The following is a 17,872-nucleotide window of genomic DNA, read 5'->3' as shown; positions in this document are numbered from 1 at the left end:
GCGAACTCTGTGGAAGAGGATCCACCCCCTCGGTAGATATAACAGGTTCATTCGAAGGAAATGTAAACACGTTGATTCTTAGTTTCAATTGATTATATACTTATGAAATCATAATTCTAAATCTTATATTGTATTTCTGCCACTAAACCCAACATACTGAACCTTCAAAGTTCATTTTGAATTGGATGTTTTTTTTAAACTATGAATCATATACATTTTCATATAATACATATTCATACATGTACAGTTGAACTCTCAATTTTGAGATTTTTTGTTTTTATCCATTACTTTTAGCTAACTACATCTCCGCTCGCTTGCTACAGTAACTAGTTTTCATGCACTCTTAATTGCAATTATACACATGTGGATGTATTATTAAATACATTTTTTAAAATTTGTTGAGCTCTACTCTACGAACTCTCTATGTACCCCCTGCAGCAGAGCTGGTACATGGAGAGGATGAGTACCCTCTGGAGTACAAGTCCCCCTGGTTGGGAATCGCTATCCTACTGTAGCAGATGGTATTTCTTACAATTGATGTGATTCTGACTTAATAAAATCAAATCTCTCTACCAATCTATTTAAATCCCAACCACACCTAACATCTGTCACTCCTCTGTTTCGTTCTCTCTAACTTTCTTGCAGCAACTCTATTCTCAATCTCTGGCGGGGTTACAAAGATTTTATTTAATGAAATTAAGCTTCTTTGATGTGTCACAATTCAACATGTTTTTCCTCTCGATCTGCAGTCTCTGTACCAAGGACAACAACCCCCTCACGTTCCAGGCGTGCGTGATGCCCAAAGACTGCCAGACGTCTGATTGGTCATCGTGGAGTCCCTGCTCGAAGACCTGCCGTTCCAGCGACCTGTCTCCTGGTTACCGCCTCCGGTCACGGATCATGACTCAGATTCCAGTCGGAGGGGGCAAACGATGTCCTGCCCTTGAGGAAAAAGAAGCTTGCAACATCATGGGAGATTTACTTCCAATCTGCCCCAGGTAGTTCTCAACAGTGATGGTTATCATCTCACTCTGAGCTCACAATCCTCAGAAACAAAAGCTGTTCGTGCGCGATCTCCTGATGCAGATGTTTATGCATCAAATGTCAAAGTCTAAAACCAAATAATGATTTCTAATTTTGCCTCTCTGAGCTTTTTCACCTGAACAATTATGCGGGGAAGCCCAGAGGCTGCAAATATTCATGATTTCACTATTGAATTACTTTGTGCATATTTTTCAGCATTCCCTCAATTATCTTGTGGCACCTACAATAACCTTCTGTACTGTTGGGAGCTTCTCGCTCAACGGACATGACATGGATGACAAACAGTATTTGACAGAGCCTCATTGTTTCAGGAGTGTTTGGGTTAAGATAAAAGGCTTTTGCCTAATATCACATGCAGTAAACAAAGTAATCAATAGAGAATTATTTTCCCTGTTGGTAGATTCTGTTTTATTTGCTAAATCTACATGGAGTGCCTGAGAGCAGAGGATTTACATGATTAGGGAAAACTCATTACGGAAATTAAGCATTTGATAGATTACTACAGGCTGTTGTTCTGGTAAACCCTTCCAATAATATTGCTTTATGCACCACTGCATTTTTCATAGTTGAAACTAAACATTTGTTTAGAAGTTTCGAAATCAAAACAATCATGCCTCACTCCTCCTGACATACTGTGAGAGAGGCTTTTACCAGAGACTGCTCCCATTAATTTGTCTTTTGCTTTGTGTGGCTTTCCTGAAACAACACCGTTGTGTATACTGATACTTTATCCTTTTTCAATACGCTCATTTATCACTTGTTTCTGAATGGGTTGTGGCTTCTGAAAATCCATCAACGTTTCAACAAGATTATCTCATTGTCAGAATAAAGTACTGGCAGTTAATGTTTCTGCAAACCACCGATATGTTCACATTTCTTTTGACATTTCTACAAAACGTGTCGTAACACGTCCGCATTGCATGGTTGCGACGAGGGGATGGTGGTGGATTTACAGGCGACAAGGCTACCAAAGCAAGTGACTGCAGTTTGAGACTGCATTTTCAACATTTGTAAGCATGACACCAGTGGACATTTCAAGGGGACCTTAAGAAAATTTTTATTTGTGTTTGAAGCGGTATTTTAAGCCAAAAACATGATCTTTTCCCAACCCTAACCAAGTAGTTTTTGTGCCTAAATCAAACCAGACCATAAGCACTGTGATGTCATATCATAAAATAGAAAATAAACCTAAAGAAATGTAAAGATGCAACATATTTCGGTTTGCAGAAACCTACACTGCCAAGATTTCTTGTGGCGACAAAATGTTCTTATTTTGGACTAGAAATAAGGACATTTCTGTGTTTCTGGTATCCAAAGCAGGTATTTCAAGCCAAAACATGACCTTTTCCTAACTCTAAGCAAGTGGTTGTTGTGTCTAAACCTAACCAGCATCACAACGTAAAATAAAAAAAATGGACCTAAAGAAACGTACAACATATCCGTGGTTTGCAGAAACCTACCCTGCCAGCATTTATTCTGGGTCGACTTCCTAAAAGAAACAGTGTCTTCAATCGTGACGCAATTTAATTGCCGTTTCCTTGTTTGCATTGCAAATGTATTTACATGCTTGTCTGCTCTCTGTCAGGTATGTGTGGAGGGCCACTGACTGGGAAGAATGTCGCATCCTCCCTTTACTGAGCCAGCAGGATCGGCGGCAGGCTAACATCAGTATTCTGTGCGGCGGTGGGATCCAGACCAGGAAGACCTACTGCGTTCAAGTCCCTGATGACTCAGCACCACATCACAGGAAAGAGGGTAAGAAAATCTGCATTCATCGCGGTTGACCCAGCGGTCGGTTGAAGCACATGGCAACTCAAGAGATACCAGAAATAAAGTCAGAGTAAACTCAGCGGTGTGTTTTCATATAAGCTGTGAGCATAAATTATTAAAGTTAAGGTTAGCAGCAGAGCATTATGTTGCACCAGGAAAACAATCATGAGCACGCTGTGTTGCTGCAGCTGAAGCATGTTCAAAGTGCAAGCAGTCAATGAGGATTATCATTTTATTCGGACTGTGCTTTCCTGTGCTACAATACACTGCAGCTGAGGCTTTGAACAGCAGGGATCCACCACTCTACATGTGAAAAAGCTCATTTTACCTCAGAAGGTTTATTGTTCTTTTTTTGTTTGTTTGTTTGTTTCAAGGAACTTCAAGCAACTGGCATTTCGGTGTGGCATCAGTATATATTTTACTCAGTTTGACATAAAATGTTTGCACTTCTTTCATGCTGGAAGCCTCACAGGGCAGTATGAAAATGGAAATACCCGTACTTACGGCATACTGCAAAACAACTGTTTGCCTAGAATGTATTTCATTTTGCAGGTGTGCCACACCTCTTGGCAATGTTTGACATTTTCAGAAATACTCTTATTTTCCTTCCTCTCGAGGGAGTTAGATGAAAAGACGGATACCACTCTCATGTCTGTATAGTTTATATAAGGCCAGCAGCCGGTTAGCTTTGCTCAGCAGAGAGAATAGAAAAAGAAAAATACAGAAAACATAATAGGTAACCTGGGTCTGTCCAAAGGGAGCACAGTAGCTCCTCTCTATCTCTTTTCAATCCGCTATTAAGCCAAAATGTAAAACCAACACACTGTGGCTGTACAGGGGGTATGTTTCCTGTGCTTCCTGGAGTCTTGACTTCACCAGGAGCTTGTTTTTTTTCTCTATTTTGTGCCATCTCGCCTCTTCGCTCCTCCGTCCTCCTGCCTGTGACTCTGAAATCAATCTCAGCGCGCCATAGTAAAGGATGTCTCAATCCCTAAAATTCTCTTCGGGAGAGAGGAGCGAGGACGGAGGGGGGTAGAAGCGAGGATGCACGGGTCTAAGTATTTTTCGGCACCCTTGACCAAAGAGGTGTGATATAGAGCTGGAATATTCAAACTGTGGCGGTGGCAGGACTCCTTTGTGTTCCTTTCCTTTATGTGACATTTATGTGACATTATGCCACGTTGTGAGCTGCATCAAAGTCAATATATAAGTTGTCATGAACACTGTTCTGCTCATCAGACAGAGATCATAAAATACAACAGTAGACGACAGCAAAACAATGGGCGGATGATGCGGTCGTGCCACATGTCATATTTAGTTGATGTTACTTTAATATACATCTCCGAGGCAGTGACACTCATTTTGTTAAATGCCTATTGCCTCGACTCCTCTCTCCTCGCGTCTCTTCCTCAACTCCTCCGCTCGCATCTCATGTCAGACGGACTTAGACACGCTGAGAGGAGTCGAGGGGGTACAAAAACAAGAGGGGCGGGAGGTTGAACGACTGCGCCGCACCAAAAACTCTATAAGGAGTAGTGTGACGAGCAGAAAATGACTCTGCAAAACACCAAAGACTAAGTTACATCAGATCAGCTTTCATAAGTAATTAAGAGCTATTGTGAACTTTGCTGCAGGTTGAAAAGTGCACCACTGACAATGAAAAATGGACGGACCCTTCCGACTGTTAGAAATAAATTAATCCAACATTTGCACTTGTGTAAGGATGATAATAGATGCAGAGAAAAAAACATTTTACCGTTTATGTAACAGTAATTTTCATTACATCAGAACTCTCATTTCCTTTTCAGATAACAGCCAATCTCGCTAGCATCTTAATGGAAATACCCCTCTTGGAGTGCAGTGTAGAGGATATTTGTAAAACAGTAAAAAAAATCCATTATTATTGTTATTTTTATTATTATTATTGTCGACCCTGCTGTTTATGTGCTCCGAGTCCAGACAATTGTCATACAAGCACGTCAGGAAAGAGGGGACCAGCGGCTGCCTGTTGAACATTGGTCATCACCAGTACTGTAACTAGCTTAGCACAAGATTTCATGGAATATCTCTGCCGCTGTAGTCGCTGTACACATGAATTATCTAATGCACACAAAAAGTGGTATTATTACAGCCAAAGTTCAAAAGTATAATTCCTTTAGCGTTTTCAGCCTCACCTCAGTCTACAGTTAGTGTTAGTGTGGGAAACCTAACCGACTAAATCACTTTAATGCGTGGGTGGACACAGTAACTTGAACACCTAGGATTGCATTATATTGTACAAGCATCTGTGTAATTGCGGCTGGCCTGGATTGTAGGAGAAAATGGGCATTTGTCACAAAACAAGTAAAACAGTTTTATAAGGTGGAGAAACTGTTGCAAAGTTGCAGGGCGCTGTGTTTTCACATTAAATCTAATACGGCACATCAGATAAAGTATTAAAGGGGATGAATTTGTTTACTTTGAACATCCAGCAGAACCTTCTCATCCTTCCCACTGTGAATTATGCTTATTTTATTATGCATTATGTTCGTATCATGCAGATTTAACAGCCTGTACTAAAGTGTAAACAGGTGGCTTCAGATAATGAAGTCAGTTAATATAGAGAATTAAAGTTAGAAAAGAAGAAAGGTACTGTAGTTGGGAGAGAGCCAAAACAAAATAAAACTTTAATTTTTTTCCTGGGAGTTGTGGAAATTTGGAAACTCTCACTGCATTTAATAAACATTACTCATACATACTTTCTGGGCTTAAATGTCCAAGACTTCAATGTGTTTCTAGCAGTGAGTATCATAAACTGAGTATTGAATGTCTGGTCAGTTTCATAATCATGGTAGTTATTTTTTTTTTTTTTTTCGGATCAAATCGGTGCAATCCTGAGCTGGTGATGTGATTTGCAGCCAGAGACTGTGAAGCACTGGTTATTATGTCACTGAATCTTACTGGTGGCAGACTGTGGTGACAGCTGTATTGAAGTCTATGGGAGATGCATGGAGAAACACACTAAAATCCAACTTATCTAAGTTGTATGAAATGAAAATGAAAGAACACACTAATCAATGGCTGATTTTTAAAAAAATGTTTTTAAAATGATTGACAGGGCTGGTCCGAGCGATTATCACTGACGAGGCTGCAGTGGCACTGCGAATAGGGCTCCTTTCCCAAACAAAATCGAGGGACGAACAACATGTTGATTAAAAAAAATCTGTGGTTAACCTCCTCTCTGAAGTGTGGTCTTTCATTTTCTGGAGGCATTTTTTCATCAGAAGTCATACGACTTCAATAAAGCTGGCACCACGGTACGGCACCAAAGTAAGATTGGGTGACATAATGACCCTTCCTTCTTTTTTAGGTTCCTTGGTACTGATCAAGCAGGCAGCTATGGTATCAAGTTCCTGCCCAACTCAGCTGCAAGCAGGGCTCAGCTGTCAATCATGACATTTGACCTCCTTTTTATTGCATCAAATAACTAATGAAATCCAAAATGATGAGAAAAATGAACTCTTGAACATATGTCAGCGTCTTAAGAATGACAGATCATCAAATCAAAGCATTGATGTTGTTTGGTGTTGATACCAAAACTTGTATTGTCACTGGTTTAAAAAAAAACAAACAGATACTTTTACTTTTTACTGCTTATGGTGCATATACATATACCGTATATGCACTGTGCTAAAAATATACACAGTGAATTGCAGCCTGTCTCGTTCTGACTGTTTCAGAGTATGTGCTTACAGCCATAATAGCAGGAATTAAAGCCTGTCACCAAGTTGTTTCCATAAGAACACAAGATTACAACGTCAACTGTGCCAGAAGCAGAAGCGTAACATTATGCATGTCAGCGTTTCATTCCATGTTAAACAGCATAATTTAGGTCTCATATATAGCATATCTGTCTTTGGATGCAAAATAATGAACTGACGACTGACTTTTTATTGAATTGATTAACATTTTGTATCTATATTAATGTCCTTGGAGGCCTCCTCCAAACCAAATCAACTTAGCTGGTTTTCATGCCTTTATTGTGTCTGTCTGCAGCTCTCAACTATGCATGTAGGAGAGCTTTTGCCTTTTTCTGCACTTGCCCATTTTTGACCAATTTTGAAGAATATACACCTGATAAATGTTTCACAGTATAGACCTTTGACCTAACCCTCTTCACATTTGCCATTCTCGCAAAGTTTTAAGATTGTGTTTTTCAAAGTTTCCGTTGTTAAGCGGCGGCGGCTCTCCTCATTCTGCATGCTACTCTGTCTTTTCCCTTCTTCTTTATTCCAAACAAAGTCCTCATTCCGCAGCCAGAATCACAAAACTCATCACTTCCTTTTTAGAGAAAGTTTTGTTGGAAAGAACGAGAACATTAAAGCTTTAGAATAAAAGAGAAACACCTGAAGGCTGATCCTCTAATCACAATTGTAGTTATCGCTCAGAGATGAAAGCAACAGCTTAGATGTATTTGTACTCAAAATGTAAAAGATTTAGTCTGATCGGCTGTGTAAACAACCCAAAAGCACTGCAAGTTATCCAGGTTGCATGCGAAGCTAAAGTTAATTACTTTCGGTAGATACGTTGATGCAAACAGAGATGAGAAAGCGTGCTGAATTTGGTTGCTGCCAGAATCACCAAGGCAACCAGTGACGCTGTGCATTTGTGAACTGTGGCAAAAAGTAATACTCTCTTCACAAAAATGTAAATTAAACAAGTTGAAAGTTTAAGGCTTATACAAAATCAATCACTACAAGAAAAAAACAGCCGCAAATGCATACCAAGTATTTCATTCATCTTTTTAATTAAGCACAGTGGGTAGTTTGTAATGGCTTTCAACTATAAGGTCCTGTTTTGCAAATCATACTCCATAAATTACCATTTATTTAATAATAAGATATTAATTTTGCCTCATCCGTATTTTCCTATATTGCCGACTTGATGAGTCCCAGGTGGCTTTACTTCTCACCAGAGGTGTATTTGGACAATAAGCTGAACACAGAATATCAATGAGGGGCAGCTCTTTCAACAAAGTGATGTAACTTGGGACAAACATTTATACGTCAACTATAATGTGTACCTTGATGTGACCTGCACAGATTAAGCTAATTTAGACAGATGTGGCTGTCCGCCTGCAATATGGAGATCTACTTGGTTTGGTAATGTTTGCTCCGGTTGGATGTCTCGTAACGCGACTGACAAACACAAGAAAACCGCAGTCTGGGGAACAAAGCGGACAGATCTGTACAACGCACTTTATGAACGCGTTTAAGCAAGCATCTCATTTTTACAAAGGGGATCAAACACCATGTAAATTACTTTTGGTGAGAAGACAAAATGCACAATGGATATTTAGTGGATTCCTCTTTGGGCTCTCATTTAAATGGAAATTTGCCACTCAATGGTGTGCGGAGCTGCATCAAAATGGAATATTAGATTGAATAAGTCCCTGTGTTGTGGACAGGCAAAAAAACCCAGTCATTCTGTGTGAGAGACTAATGTCAAAGCCCATTACAGGTGGCTGAGCTCTCTGTGATCTACAAATGATACCAGCCATGCTTAATAGTGAATTGGTTATACCGTGTCTTGCCTTGATATTTCCCTATTCAGCGCCTGTTTACTCCCTCAGCCGGCCGCTGCCCTCTATTTAATATTCTCCTGAGCCGGGCTTGAGGTACGAGGTGCAATTTTCTTTCTCTTCTTTCTATTTTCTCCTTTATTCCTCCACAATATGCTTAGCTAAATCTACCCTGCCTCTCACCGTATTGTACAAAATTTGAAGCTAGACTTTACCAAGATACAGTACAACCCACTCTCTACCCAATCAGAGTGAAATTACATCTGTACTTTTCATCGAATGACGCTTCTCGTGATGTTTCTTTATCCTCTTCACTGTCTTCACAACATCAAGCAATTATTTCTGCTTGCATTCCAATTTCAAATATGCTTTTTCACTCACACACACACACACACACACACACACACAGAAATGCACTCCACCACTGCCTGTGTGTTGACTTAAACCCAGTATTTCCTTGCCTGTGTTCCTTGTCTTTGTTCAGTGTCCAGGCCTGTGAATGCCAGGCTGTGCGCTGGTGAAGAGCCCCCCTCCGCCGTCCAGCACTGCTCCATCCCTTGCCAGCACCCCTGCCTGCTCTCCCAGTGGTCACCCTGGGGCGCCTGCCTACACGATAACTGCAAGGAACCACAGGGAAAGAAAGGTATGATGGAGTAAATTGGATATGAGATGGAACAAGCTTTGCATGGTTTCCCAAAATGTAATCAAAAGAGCTCAGTGTCTTAAAATACATGTTCAAACACTTCCCCATCATTCATGGTTTGTTAAAGGGAAAGAAAAAAGCTGTAGCTTGTTGAAAGAGGTTTTGTTGTGCGCACATACTGTATGTACCTCAAACACCCATGTTCAGCTCCAAAGACTTATGTTTTGATTTATATGGTTTATAGCAGGGGTGTCCAAACATTTTCTGTTCGAGGGCCAAAACTGCAACTTAACAGTGGGCTACCGGCAAAAAAAGACAATTTCCTATAGTATCATATTGTTTTGTTAAGATGCAAAATGATACCTGGATCCCAAATTCCCTTTACTGACTGATTTCCTGCACAGCCCACCATACTCAGATTATTAAAAATAATAATTGGGGATCCAACATAAGTAAAGAGCAGTTTTACCTCACAAGAAAAAGAAAACAAAATAATGTTTATGGTGTTTCAAATTACAGTACATTTTTAATCTTTTTCCTTATGAAGCATCTGGTGGACCAAATTGAACCTCATGGCGGGCCACCTTTGGCCGCGGGCCCCACTTTGGGCAGCCCTGGTTTACAGTGACTAACATAACATTACATTGTATTGGCCTAAATTTTCATCTTTTCATACATCATCCAAGAGCTGAAAAATATGTGTGCAATCCAGGGTTCCCTCAGATACTTGAAATCGTTGAAAGATTACATTTTTTGAAAATAGACATAATATACATAAATCGATGAAAGTAATGGCATTCATAGATTTTGTGCAAGGAAAGTCTTGTTTTATATTTCTTTTAAATTTGTTGTCTGTGAGCTTCTGTGAAGCCTGATTGATCTCATTTATAGAAATTCTCAATGCTGTAACAGTTACTACACATCTCAAACTATGCCGTGTTAGGACACTGTATTTGAGAGAATTGGGTTTGAAAGTCTTTGAATTAGATTTTTAAGAAGGTATTGGAAAGGGGGTAATCTTAAATTGTCTCTTAATCCAATCTGTTGTGGAGGAACATTGATGTCCAGTGCACAGGCGCAACACCAGCAGAGGTAAACAAGGTACAAGTTTGGGGCCCCCAAAAGAAATCTGGGAGAAGAGGTCCCCAATGGTCAGTCATATTGGGACATTTTGCATTTTTGCAACTATAAAACCCCCTTAAACCATAGAGGCATTATACTGTGCACTACTGCTGACTCAAAATCAATACTTTGTATGTTGATGGCCTTATAATGCCGGTTACTAACAATTAAGTTGATAATTTATTAATTTAGGTTTCAATTGTTCTGGTTTTGTGTATATTAGAACATTTTAGTAATGTGAAGATAGGGAATAAAAAAATTATATTTTTTAAAAAATGTGTTGGTTATTTGAAAATGTTTTTTGGGATTTTTTTGCCTTGGGCCCCATCAGACCATAAACTCGCCACTGGTCCAGAGTTTACATTTTAGTACATGAAATGAGTAAAGGCAACTGTTTGTTAGTCCAACATGTGCAACCAAAGACTAATGTTCTTTCTAAAACACCATCCAGATGACTGACATTAGCAAACTGCTAGCACCAGTTATCACCAGCTGGTTCATGTTCAGATTGGACAACAACAGCAGCTTTGAGAAAATTGTAACAATCCTCCCTAAAGAAGTCCAGGGTATTCTTTAAAATGCCAAAAAGAAAAAATGTCCCGAGACAAATCATCCTTCCAACGTTCTTGAAAAGCAGAATACTGTTCTCTCATAATCATGCCTGACAGATGGACGGACAGAGGGATGAATGCATCTGACCCAATCATCCAAAAAGATTTTACAGATAGCTAGCTAACAAGCTGATATGATTTTAAATTGAACTTGATAATTGCACAGATGGGCCAGTGGTGAAATCATAAGCACTCAGTCAAAAACAATTAACTGTTGAGTTTTATTGCAGATAGCCACATTTACAATCATCTGTTCGCAGCTATTGTTGCTTAAGAGCTGAGTGCCATCAATGTGGTCAACAAGGGGCTTTATATTAACCCGGTTTGTACCTTGTATGTTTTCAATTAAGCATTGCACCATGTTTTGAATGTCTAAACAATAGACTGTGTCGTGCTTTTGGCAACATTGAAACTGAAAGAGAGATAGAGCTACTGAGGCAGACGGAGGCTAAGAGAGAGAATGACAATGCAATGCAAGAGAGCGATGTTGTCAGAGCAGGAGAGAGAGGCGGCGTATGTTTGAATCCTAAATTGTTTGTTGATAAGCGGCTGGCTGAGAGGAAGTGTGCTCCGGAGGAAGGCAGTAACATGCATAAACTGCCGCAGACGAAAGACAGAGCGAGAGCACACCTGTAGTTCAGCGCTCAGTCCCCGGGAGGGTAGAAGGAGCATCAACAGACAAGATGCTTCCTGTCTGTGTGTATGCTTCTGCGTAGCGCGTGTGTCGGTAGGTGTGCTCAAGTATTCAGCGTGCTCGTGCTGTCTGAATGTTCTTGTCTCTCTTCACAGGTGAACTTGTGTCATATCTCAGTGCTTCGCAGAGGCTCGGCATTGTGTGTGCAGTGCAGTGTGTGTGAGTGTGTGTGTGTTTCATAGTGCAGAGCTGTTAGTGTGTCAGTGCAGCGCTAAAAGGGCAGCATGACCTCGCCCCTGCCGTTAGTAAATGTGCATGAAAGCCCCCCGGGGAGCAAGTGAAGTGTGGAATTGTTCAGGTCAGTGCCCACACTCTTCAACGCTGGATCTCTATGGGATGAGCCAGCTCCACTCTCAAACAGTGTCATTAATATATTTCAAGGGGTGGAAAAAACAGCTCACGCTGTTTTGCACTAGGCTCTCTTGTGGCATACTGTCTTTTGATGGCATTCATAAAGATCCACAGCCCGCAGCAGATACGAGAGTATGAAACCAACAGAAAATCACTCGCAGCGAGCTCTGTTGCCGGCGAAGCAATGAACAGTTATTGAGTGGTAGGCATTGTTATGATCCAAGTCGTTCGCCCGTGGTCCTTGAGCTGCACAGAATTTCTCCTATTGAATGTGCACTTAGCCTTTATGTTTCAAAACATCGGCATAAACTGTGATCCGTCTCTAGCCGAAAGGCCTGCGGGATCCCAGTGTTCAGGTAGACGAGCCAACCAGCCAAGATGCTTATGCTGCCCCAGCTTTGCTCTCTGGAAAATTACAAATTCAAATTGCCTCGCAGAAGCTTTATGTGCTTTTCACTTTTTTTTTTCTTTTTCCCATGTTATCTTGGCCTATCACATTTTGCAGCTATGAGGGAAAATGAATTGGGCATGGAAGGTTACTTTATAGAATGTCAGTAATGCCTTTAGTAGACATCACAGAGCTAAAGGAAGGTGTATTTCTGAGTAACAGTGTGCTGAAAATCACTGGTTGGCCCTTGTTTCCCTGAAATAAACCTGGTATGACCAAGAAACCTTTCAATTATTAATATCCATGGGGGCATGCCCACACCAAATTGTTTTTTGTGGTTTGGATGTGAGTAGCAGTAAGTGCTCTGGGCAATACTGCAATCGATCCATAGTCTCTTTTCTCTTGGAGAGCACACTCGGGCAGCACTGCGGATCAGACTCCTGAACTGGTGCCTGGCACCAGTAGATGGTCGGGGGATGTAATTTGTAGAGTGGGTATCCTGGGGTTAGACAGGTCTTCCTACGGAGGAAAAGAATGTGGGACCTTTCTGCCAAGTGTCAGAGCTGCGGTAAAATGAGTACGGCTCCCCAAGAAAAGCTGCTGCTCAAGTGTCGTGGACATTTACCGGAGGAGGTGCTGGAGCCTAGAAATAGCTTTTTGATCCCACCATTTTTCATCTCCAAGAACATTTTTCTGTGTCATCTGGGAATTGGAAGAGCTCAGTAGTCGATAGAGACTGGAGATTAGAAGATGAGGTGTCTTCTCAGTGGGAACCTTTTCATGAAGAAATGAATATTTTATGAAAAGTCCAGCTTTGAGAAAGATCAGTGTTGTAGAGAGGGGGATATGAATCCAAACTGATGAGGTAATTGGCTTAATGATAATGATTGTGTCAAAATGTTGATCATGTTATTGGACAATTTGCCAATAACATATTTAAATTGTATTCAGAGCCATTTGTTGTTAACGTCCTGTCATAGCCCCTTAATGATCTCACTGCCATTGTCATCAATGTTGTCTAAAAACAGAATATCATCCATCAGTATGTCTACAGACATTGCTGATTCATAACTAACACAAACCAGCAGAAAGGACATTGTTAATAGCTGGAAAACAGGGTGAAGTGGAAGTGCTAAGCTGGTCCAAGATGACACTCCATGGAAAATTATTCTTTAGGCATTAACTGGCGATTTCTCTTCCTCGATATTTCCTCACACCAAGGTTTTGCACAAATAAAGACAATTGACATAGCTTAAAATACGATAAATATGAACGTGTTTTTGACACAAAATGTGGGATGTTCAGGATAATAACACAAGTCCAGCGATGCAACAGCATGTTCTTTTTCACGCCTCCTGTGTGAACAGCCCAGTCGCCAGGATATAGTGTTAGCAGTGAATGTGTCTGCAATACATCCAAGTGTGTCATAGGCTATGTATCATATTGGCATTTGTACAAAACATCTCATTGTATTTAGATGTTTATTACCTCATGTGGGTGCTAAGGAGGTGGAGCAGTTGGTGGTGGAGTTACAGGTGATGGGGCTACCGAACGAGTGACCAAGTATGAAACCACTGGATATTTTTGACAAGGGGCCACCGGCTTTTTCAACATTTATAAGCATGTCACTAGTAAATATTTTTAAAGATGAGCTCATGACAATTCCCAGCCATGTTTGTGGCCACCAAAACCGGATATTTTTCACTGGAGATCAGGCCACCAGTCATGTTTGTGCAGACAGAACCACATGTTTTTAAGGAGACCTCTGGACATTTCCAGCAGGATTTGTGGTGGACGTAACAAGTATTTTAAGCCAAACCATGATTTGTTCCTCGCCCTAAACAAGTGTTATTTGTGCTTAAACCTAACCGGAGCATAAGCACAATGTTGTGACAAGAGAAATAGAAAACTAACACAAATAAACGTAAAGATGCAACGTTAATAAACGTAAAAGTTTAACTTATCTGCAGATAAGCAGCAGCAGCATACTTACAGTAGTCGAGATTTACTCTGCTGATGGGGTTGGTTTAAATGTGTGGTTCTCCTAACTTTAAATGGCTCACAGCTGCTCCACTGTAGTGTGATACGATTGAATCACAAATAAATCAGTGAATAAGAAAGCCTGTCAGATTTGTATCTGTTTACAGCCAATAATCTAGTCAAAGTTTAAAGAACAAACAAGTCTTGCACACTGATGTTTTATAACAGACGGCCTTTTTATTTCACTGATGTTTTTGTTGAGCCAACAACATCAAGCAACTTTTCAACTTCCTCGCATATCGTTTGATATGCAGTTCTGAAAAGCATCCTCTATTCATTTATTTAGTTATTTATCTTTATTTATTTATTCCAGCGCTGATAAAGACTTTCAGGCAATCTTTTGCATTCCAGACATGCACAAAATGTGTCTTAGACAGCGCAGCATTAGATTTTATAGATCAGCCGTACAAATCCGTTGAACTGCAGCTGGGCTCATTTACATCTCTAATCCTTTCCTGCAAAAATGAAAAAAAAAAATAAAAGTAAATAAGATTAAAGATTAAATAAGATAAATAAGACAATAATATCTGGTAGGCTTAGTATATAAACTTATTTGCAAAACCACCTATATGAGCTTGTTGGAGGGCCCATTCAAAAGCCAATTTGTGCCTATTCAGTCAAAGCAGGATGTTTGAGGTCAAGGCCTGACTCACATTGATTAAGGTCAGGTCTCTGTGCAATCCAGTCGAGTTCCTACAAACTAGTGCTGCACAATAATTGAAAAAAAAATGACATTGCAAGATTTGGTTTTCTGGAATATATATTGCAATATGAAACAAACAGCCTAATTTTTAATTTGAATTGCCATTCTAACCATTCACAGACCTCACTTTGTGAACAGTGGCAAAGTCATGATGGAACAGAAAAGCTGATGCCATAAAGTTGGAGCATCTTTGTCTCAGTCTTTGTATCCTGCAGCAGAATGAAGGCCTTTCACTTGAACTAAGGGGCCTGTCCCAAACCCTTACAAACAGTCCCAGCCCATTGTCCCTCCTCCACCAAACTTTACAGTTGGCGCCAAGCATTCCAGGTGGTGGCGTTCTGAGTCATCCATCCATCGATTGCCAGATAGTGGAGCATGATTTTTCTCTCCAAACATACATATTTTTCTTGCTGGTCTAGAGTCCAGTTGTGCTGTGCTGTAGACTCCAGCTGACGCTTGGCATTGCGTGGTGCTGCTTTGGCCATGAAAATCCATCATGTGAAGCGCCAGCAAACAGGGTGTGGGCTTCCAGAGGCAGTTTAAAACTCTGTAGTGAGTGATGCAACAGAAGATAGGCAATTTTTTATGCTCCACGTGCAGTCTACACTTTGTGGCTGAGCTATTTTTACTCCTAGGTGCTTCTGCTTCACAATAACAACACTTACAGTTCACCGAGGCCAATTTATTGGGGCAGTAATTTCATGAACTGACTTGCGGCAAGGGTGGCATCCTATGACAGTGCTAATTTTACAGTCTCTAAGGTCTTTACTACTCTTTCTGAATGCTGTGTTTGTTGTTGCAGATTTCATGGTTATGTGCTGGGATTTATGCACCTGTAGCTTTAGCTGTGGCTGTGGCTGAAACACTTAAAGTGGATGATAAGTAGGGCTGCCCACTGACTTTTGAACATCTCAGGGTTCCAGACTCATTTTCCACCCTGGCTGCTGTGGTGCGGCTAACGTTTTAATTTAGGTGAACTAGCACATAATTAATGGTCACGCAATATACATTTTAATATCTTAACACATATGTAAACTGGAGTAAAGGTGTAAATACATGTTTTCTCTCACCTAGATAACATGCAACAAGAAACTGCACTAACCTTAACTGTTGAAAAAATAAACTTCTTAATTTCAGACACACTGATGCGATCAGTGAAAAGTGTCAGTCGCACGTGACAGATTTTGGGGCACATTTGCAACCAAAAGAGTTGCACCCTGGAGCCCGCCCTGCAAATACTGTTTATTCTTATGTGACAAAGGAGACCTTGTTACTGTGATGTTTTAGCCTGGTTGGAGATCTTTGTCACATGTATTACAAAGACACCTTGAAAATAAAACTACAGTAGTTTTAGAGAATGAGCTACACAGTCGCATGGGATACCAGATTTCATGTTTCATTATTACTTACGTGTTCCTCTGGCTCTGATCTTTGCAATCACTGCTTGTCCTCGCTCAGCACAAAGCCAGCGCACCACTATCAAATCATTATTTCTTTTACTTAACCGCAGAGCAAAGGACTTGTTTTGGTTCACATCAGATAGCATTAACTGCTCAGCCTTGGGTCTTCATTTTAATCATATTATATCTAAATTGCATCATAGCAGAAGTCAGATGTGTGCTGCTCCCTTGGGCTACTCTACATGTATTTCACATTTATACCGGAGTAAAAAACACGTCATCGAGTGTTCATTATGTGTTGCCCTGTGTGCCTTTTTCTGCCCCGTTGGACCTAGAGAAGATTGTGAATTTTTTACGTGATGATAAAAAATGGAAACTGGTAATAAAATCAGAGCACATCTATGATCCTAACAACTTCACAATCTGATAATGAGTATCACAAAACTAAACTGAAAAAATATGCATATTTGCACTGTTTTAGAGACAGTTAATGAATAGATTTCAGAGGGATCTCACCTATTTTTAAATTATTCATGATATTTTTTTCACATACCCACAATTGTACAGTACATTCTTGTAAGTCACATAAGGAAACGGTAGTGTGATTCAACTCATTAAAAAAACACACTGTTGGTCTTAATTTAGACTGTTCTTACGCACTGCTATTATCTTCTCAGGGCTAATGTCTATAAAAAAAAAAAAAGAGATTGATGAGCTGAGCGGAGGGACATCACATTTCTGCCACTACAGTGATGTTCAGTACTGTAGGTGCCAGCATGGAGCCAGCACACCTCAGCCGGTAGCCTCCAATTTAGTAACAGCAGCAGCAGCAGCAGCAGCAGCGGCAGCAGCGACAGCAGCGACAGGCCAGTGAGACTCAGTAATTGGAGAGACAGGTGTCAGCGTGAAAGTTTTCTACTGTAACTTGACCCCATTCACTCAGACTTACTCACTTCTTTAAACACCTTCTCCTTCACCGTGTCACATTGCTCATTATGTTGCTCACCTTCCCCTGTCTCTCTTCTCACTTGGGAAACTGAATACAAGAGGAGATGTATGAGCTGCTTTTATCTTTTTCTACTAGATTATCAATTAGATATATTCTATGTATCTGTTTGGAATATCAAATAGGGAGTATTTTTGGATAAACAAAAATCAAATGAGGAGGAATGTGAGTTTTGTGCGAGCCTTGTCGAAGACAGCGTTTAGATGTGTGATATGCTCAATATTTTTCACAGAACGTACCGCTGACGAGATTAATCGAGTTTGCAGGGAATACGGAGCTGGCAGGAGCCTGGCTGAAAAGGAACCAGGTGATGGTCATTAGCTGGAATCCCTCGGTAGACTCGGGGAAAAGGATGGGAACAAGAAGGGCTGACAACTCCCAGCTTGTATGAAATCTGGCCGTTTGCAGTGAAAATTAATTCCAAAATGTTGTATTTTGGTATATCAAAGCTTACACTACAAGACCAAATCACATGAAAATCACAGACCTTTCTCAAACTGGAAATAGTCGGGCCCAGTGGCCCAGTGTCTCGCCAAGGTA

The 17,872-nt window shown here is 40.5% G+C and overlaps 1 protein-coding gene across 1 annotated transcript in view; it reads left to right on the top strand.

Annotated features, from left to right (window-relative positions):
• The window catches only part of thsd7ba (thrombospondin, type I, domain containing 7Ba), a 175,226-nt gene that overhangs the window by 72,355 nt on the left and 84,999 nt on the right, over nucleotides 1-17,872 (top strand). The window contains exons 5-7 of the mRNA XM_084361504.1: nucleotides 750-998; nucleotides 2,630-2,799; nucleotides 8,859-9,017. Of these exons, the coding sequence (XP_084217630.1) occupies nucleotides 750-998; nucleotides 2,630-2,799; nucleotides 8,859-9,017 (578 nt within the window). The remainder of the gene's footprint in view (nucleotides 1-749; nucleotides 999-2,629; nucleotides 2,800-8,858; nucleotides 9,018-17,872) is intronic.

The sequence above is a fragment of the Pagrus pagrus genome (genome assembly GCF_965226575.1).
Source record: "Pagrus pagrus genome assembly, chromosome: 9".
Taxonomy (NCBI): domain Eukaryota; kingdom Metazoa; phylum Chordata; class Actinopteri; order Spariformes; family Sparidae; genus Pagrus; species Pagrus pagrus.
This window is presented reverse-complemented; position numbering and strand designations above follow the sequence as displayed.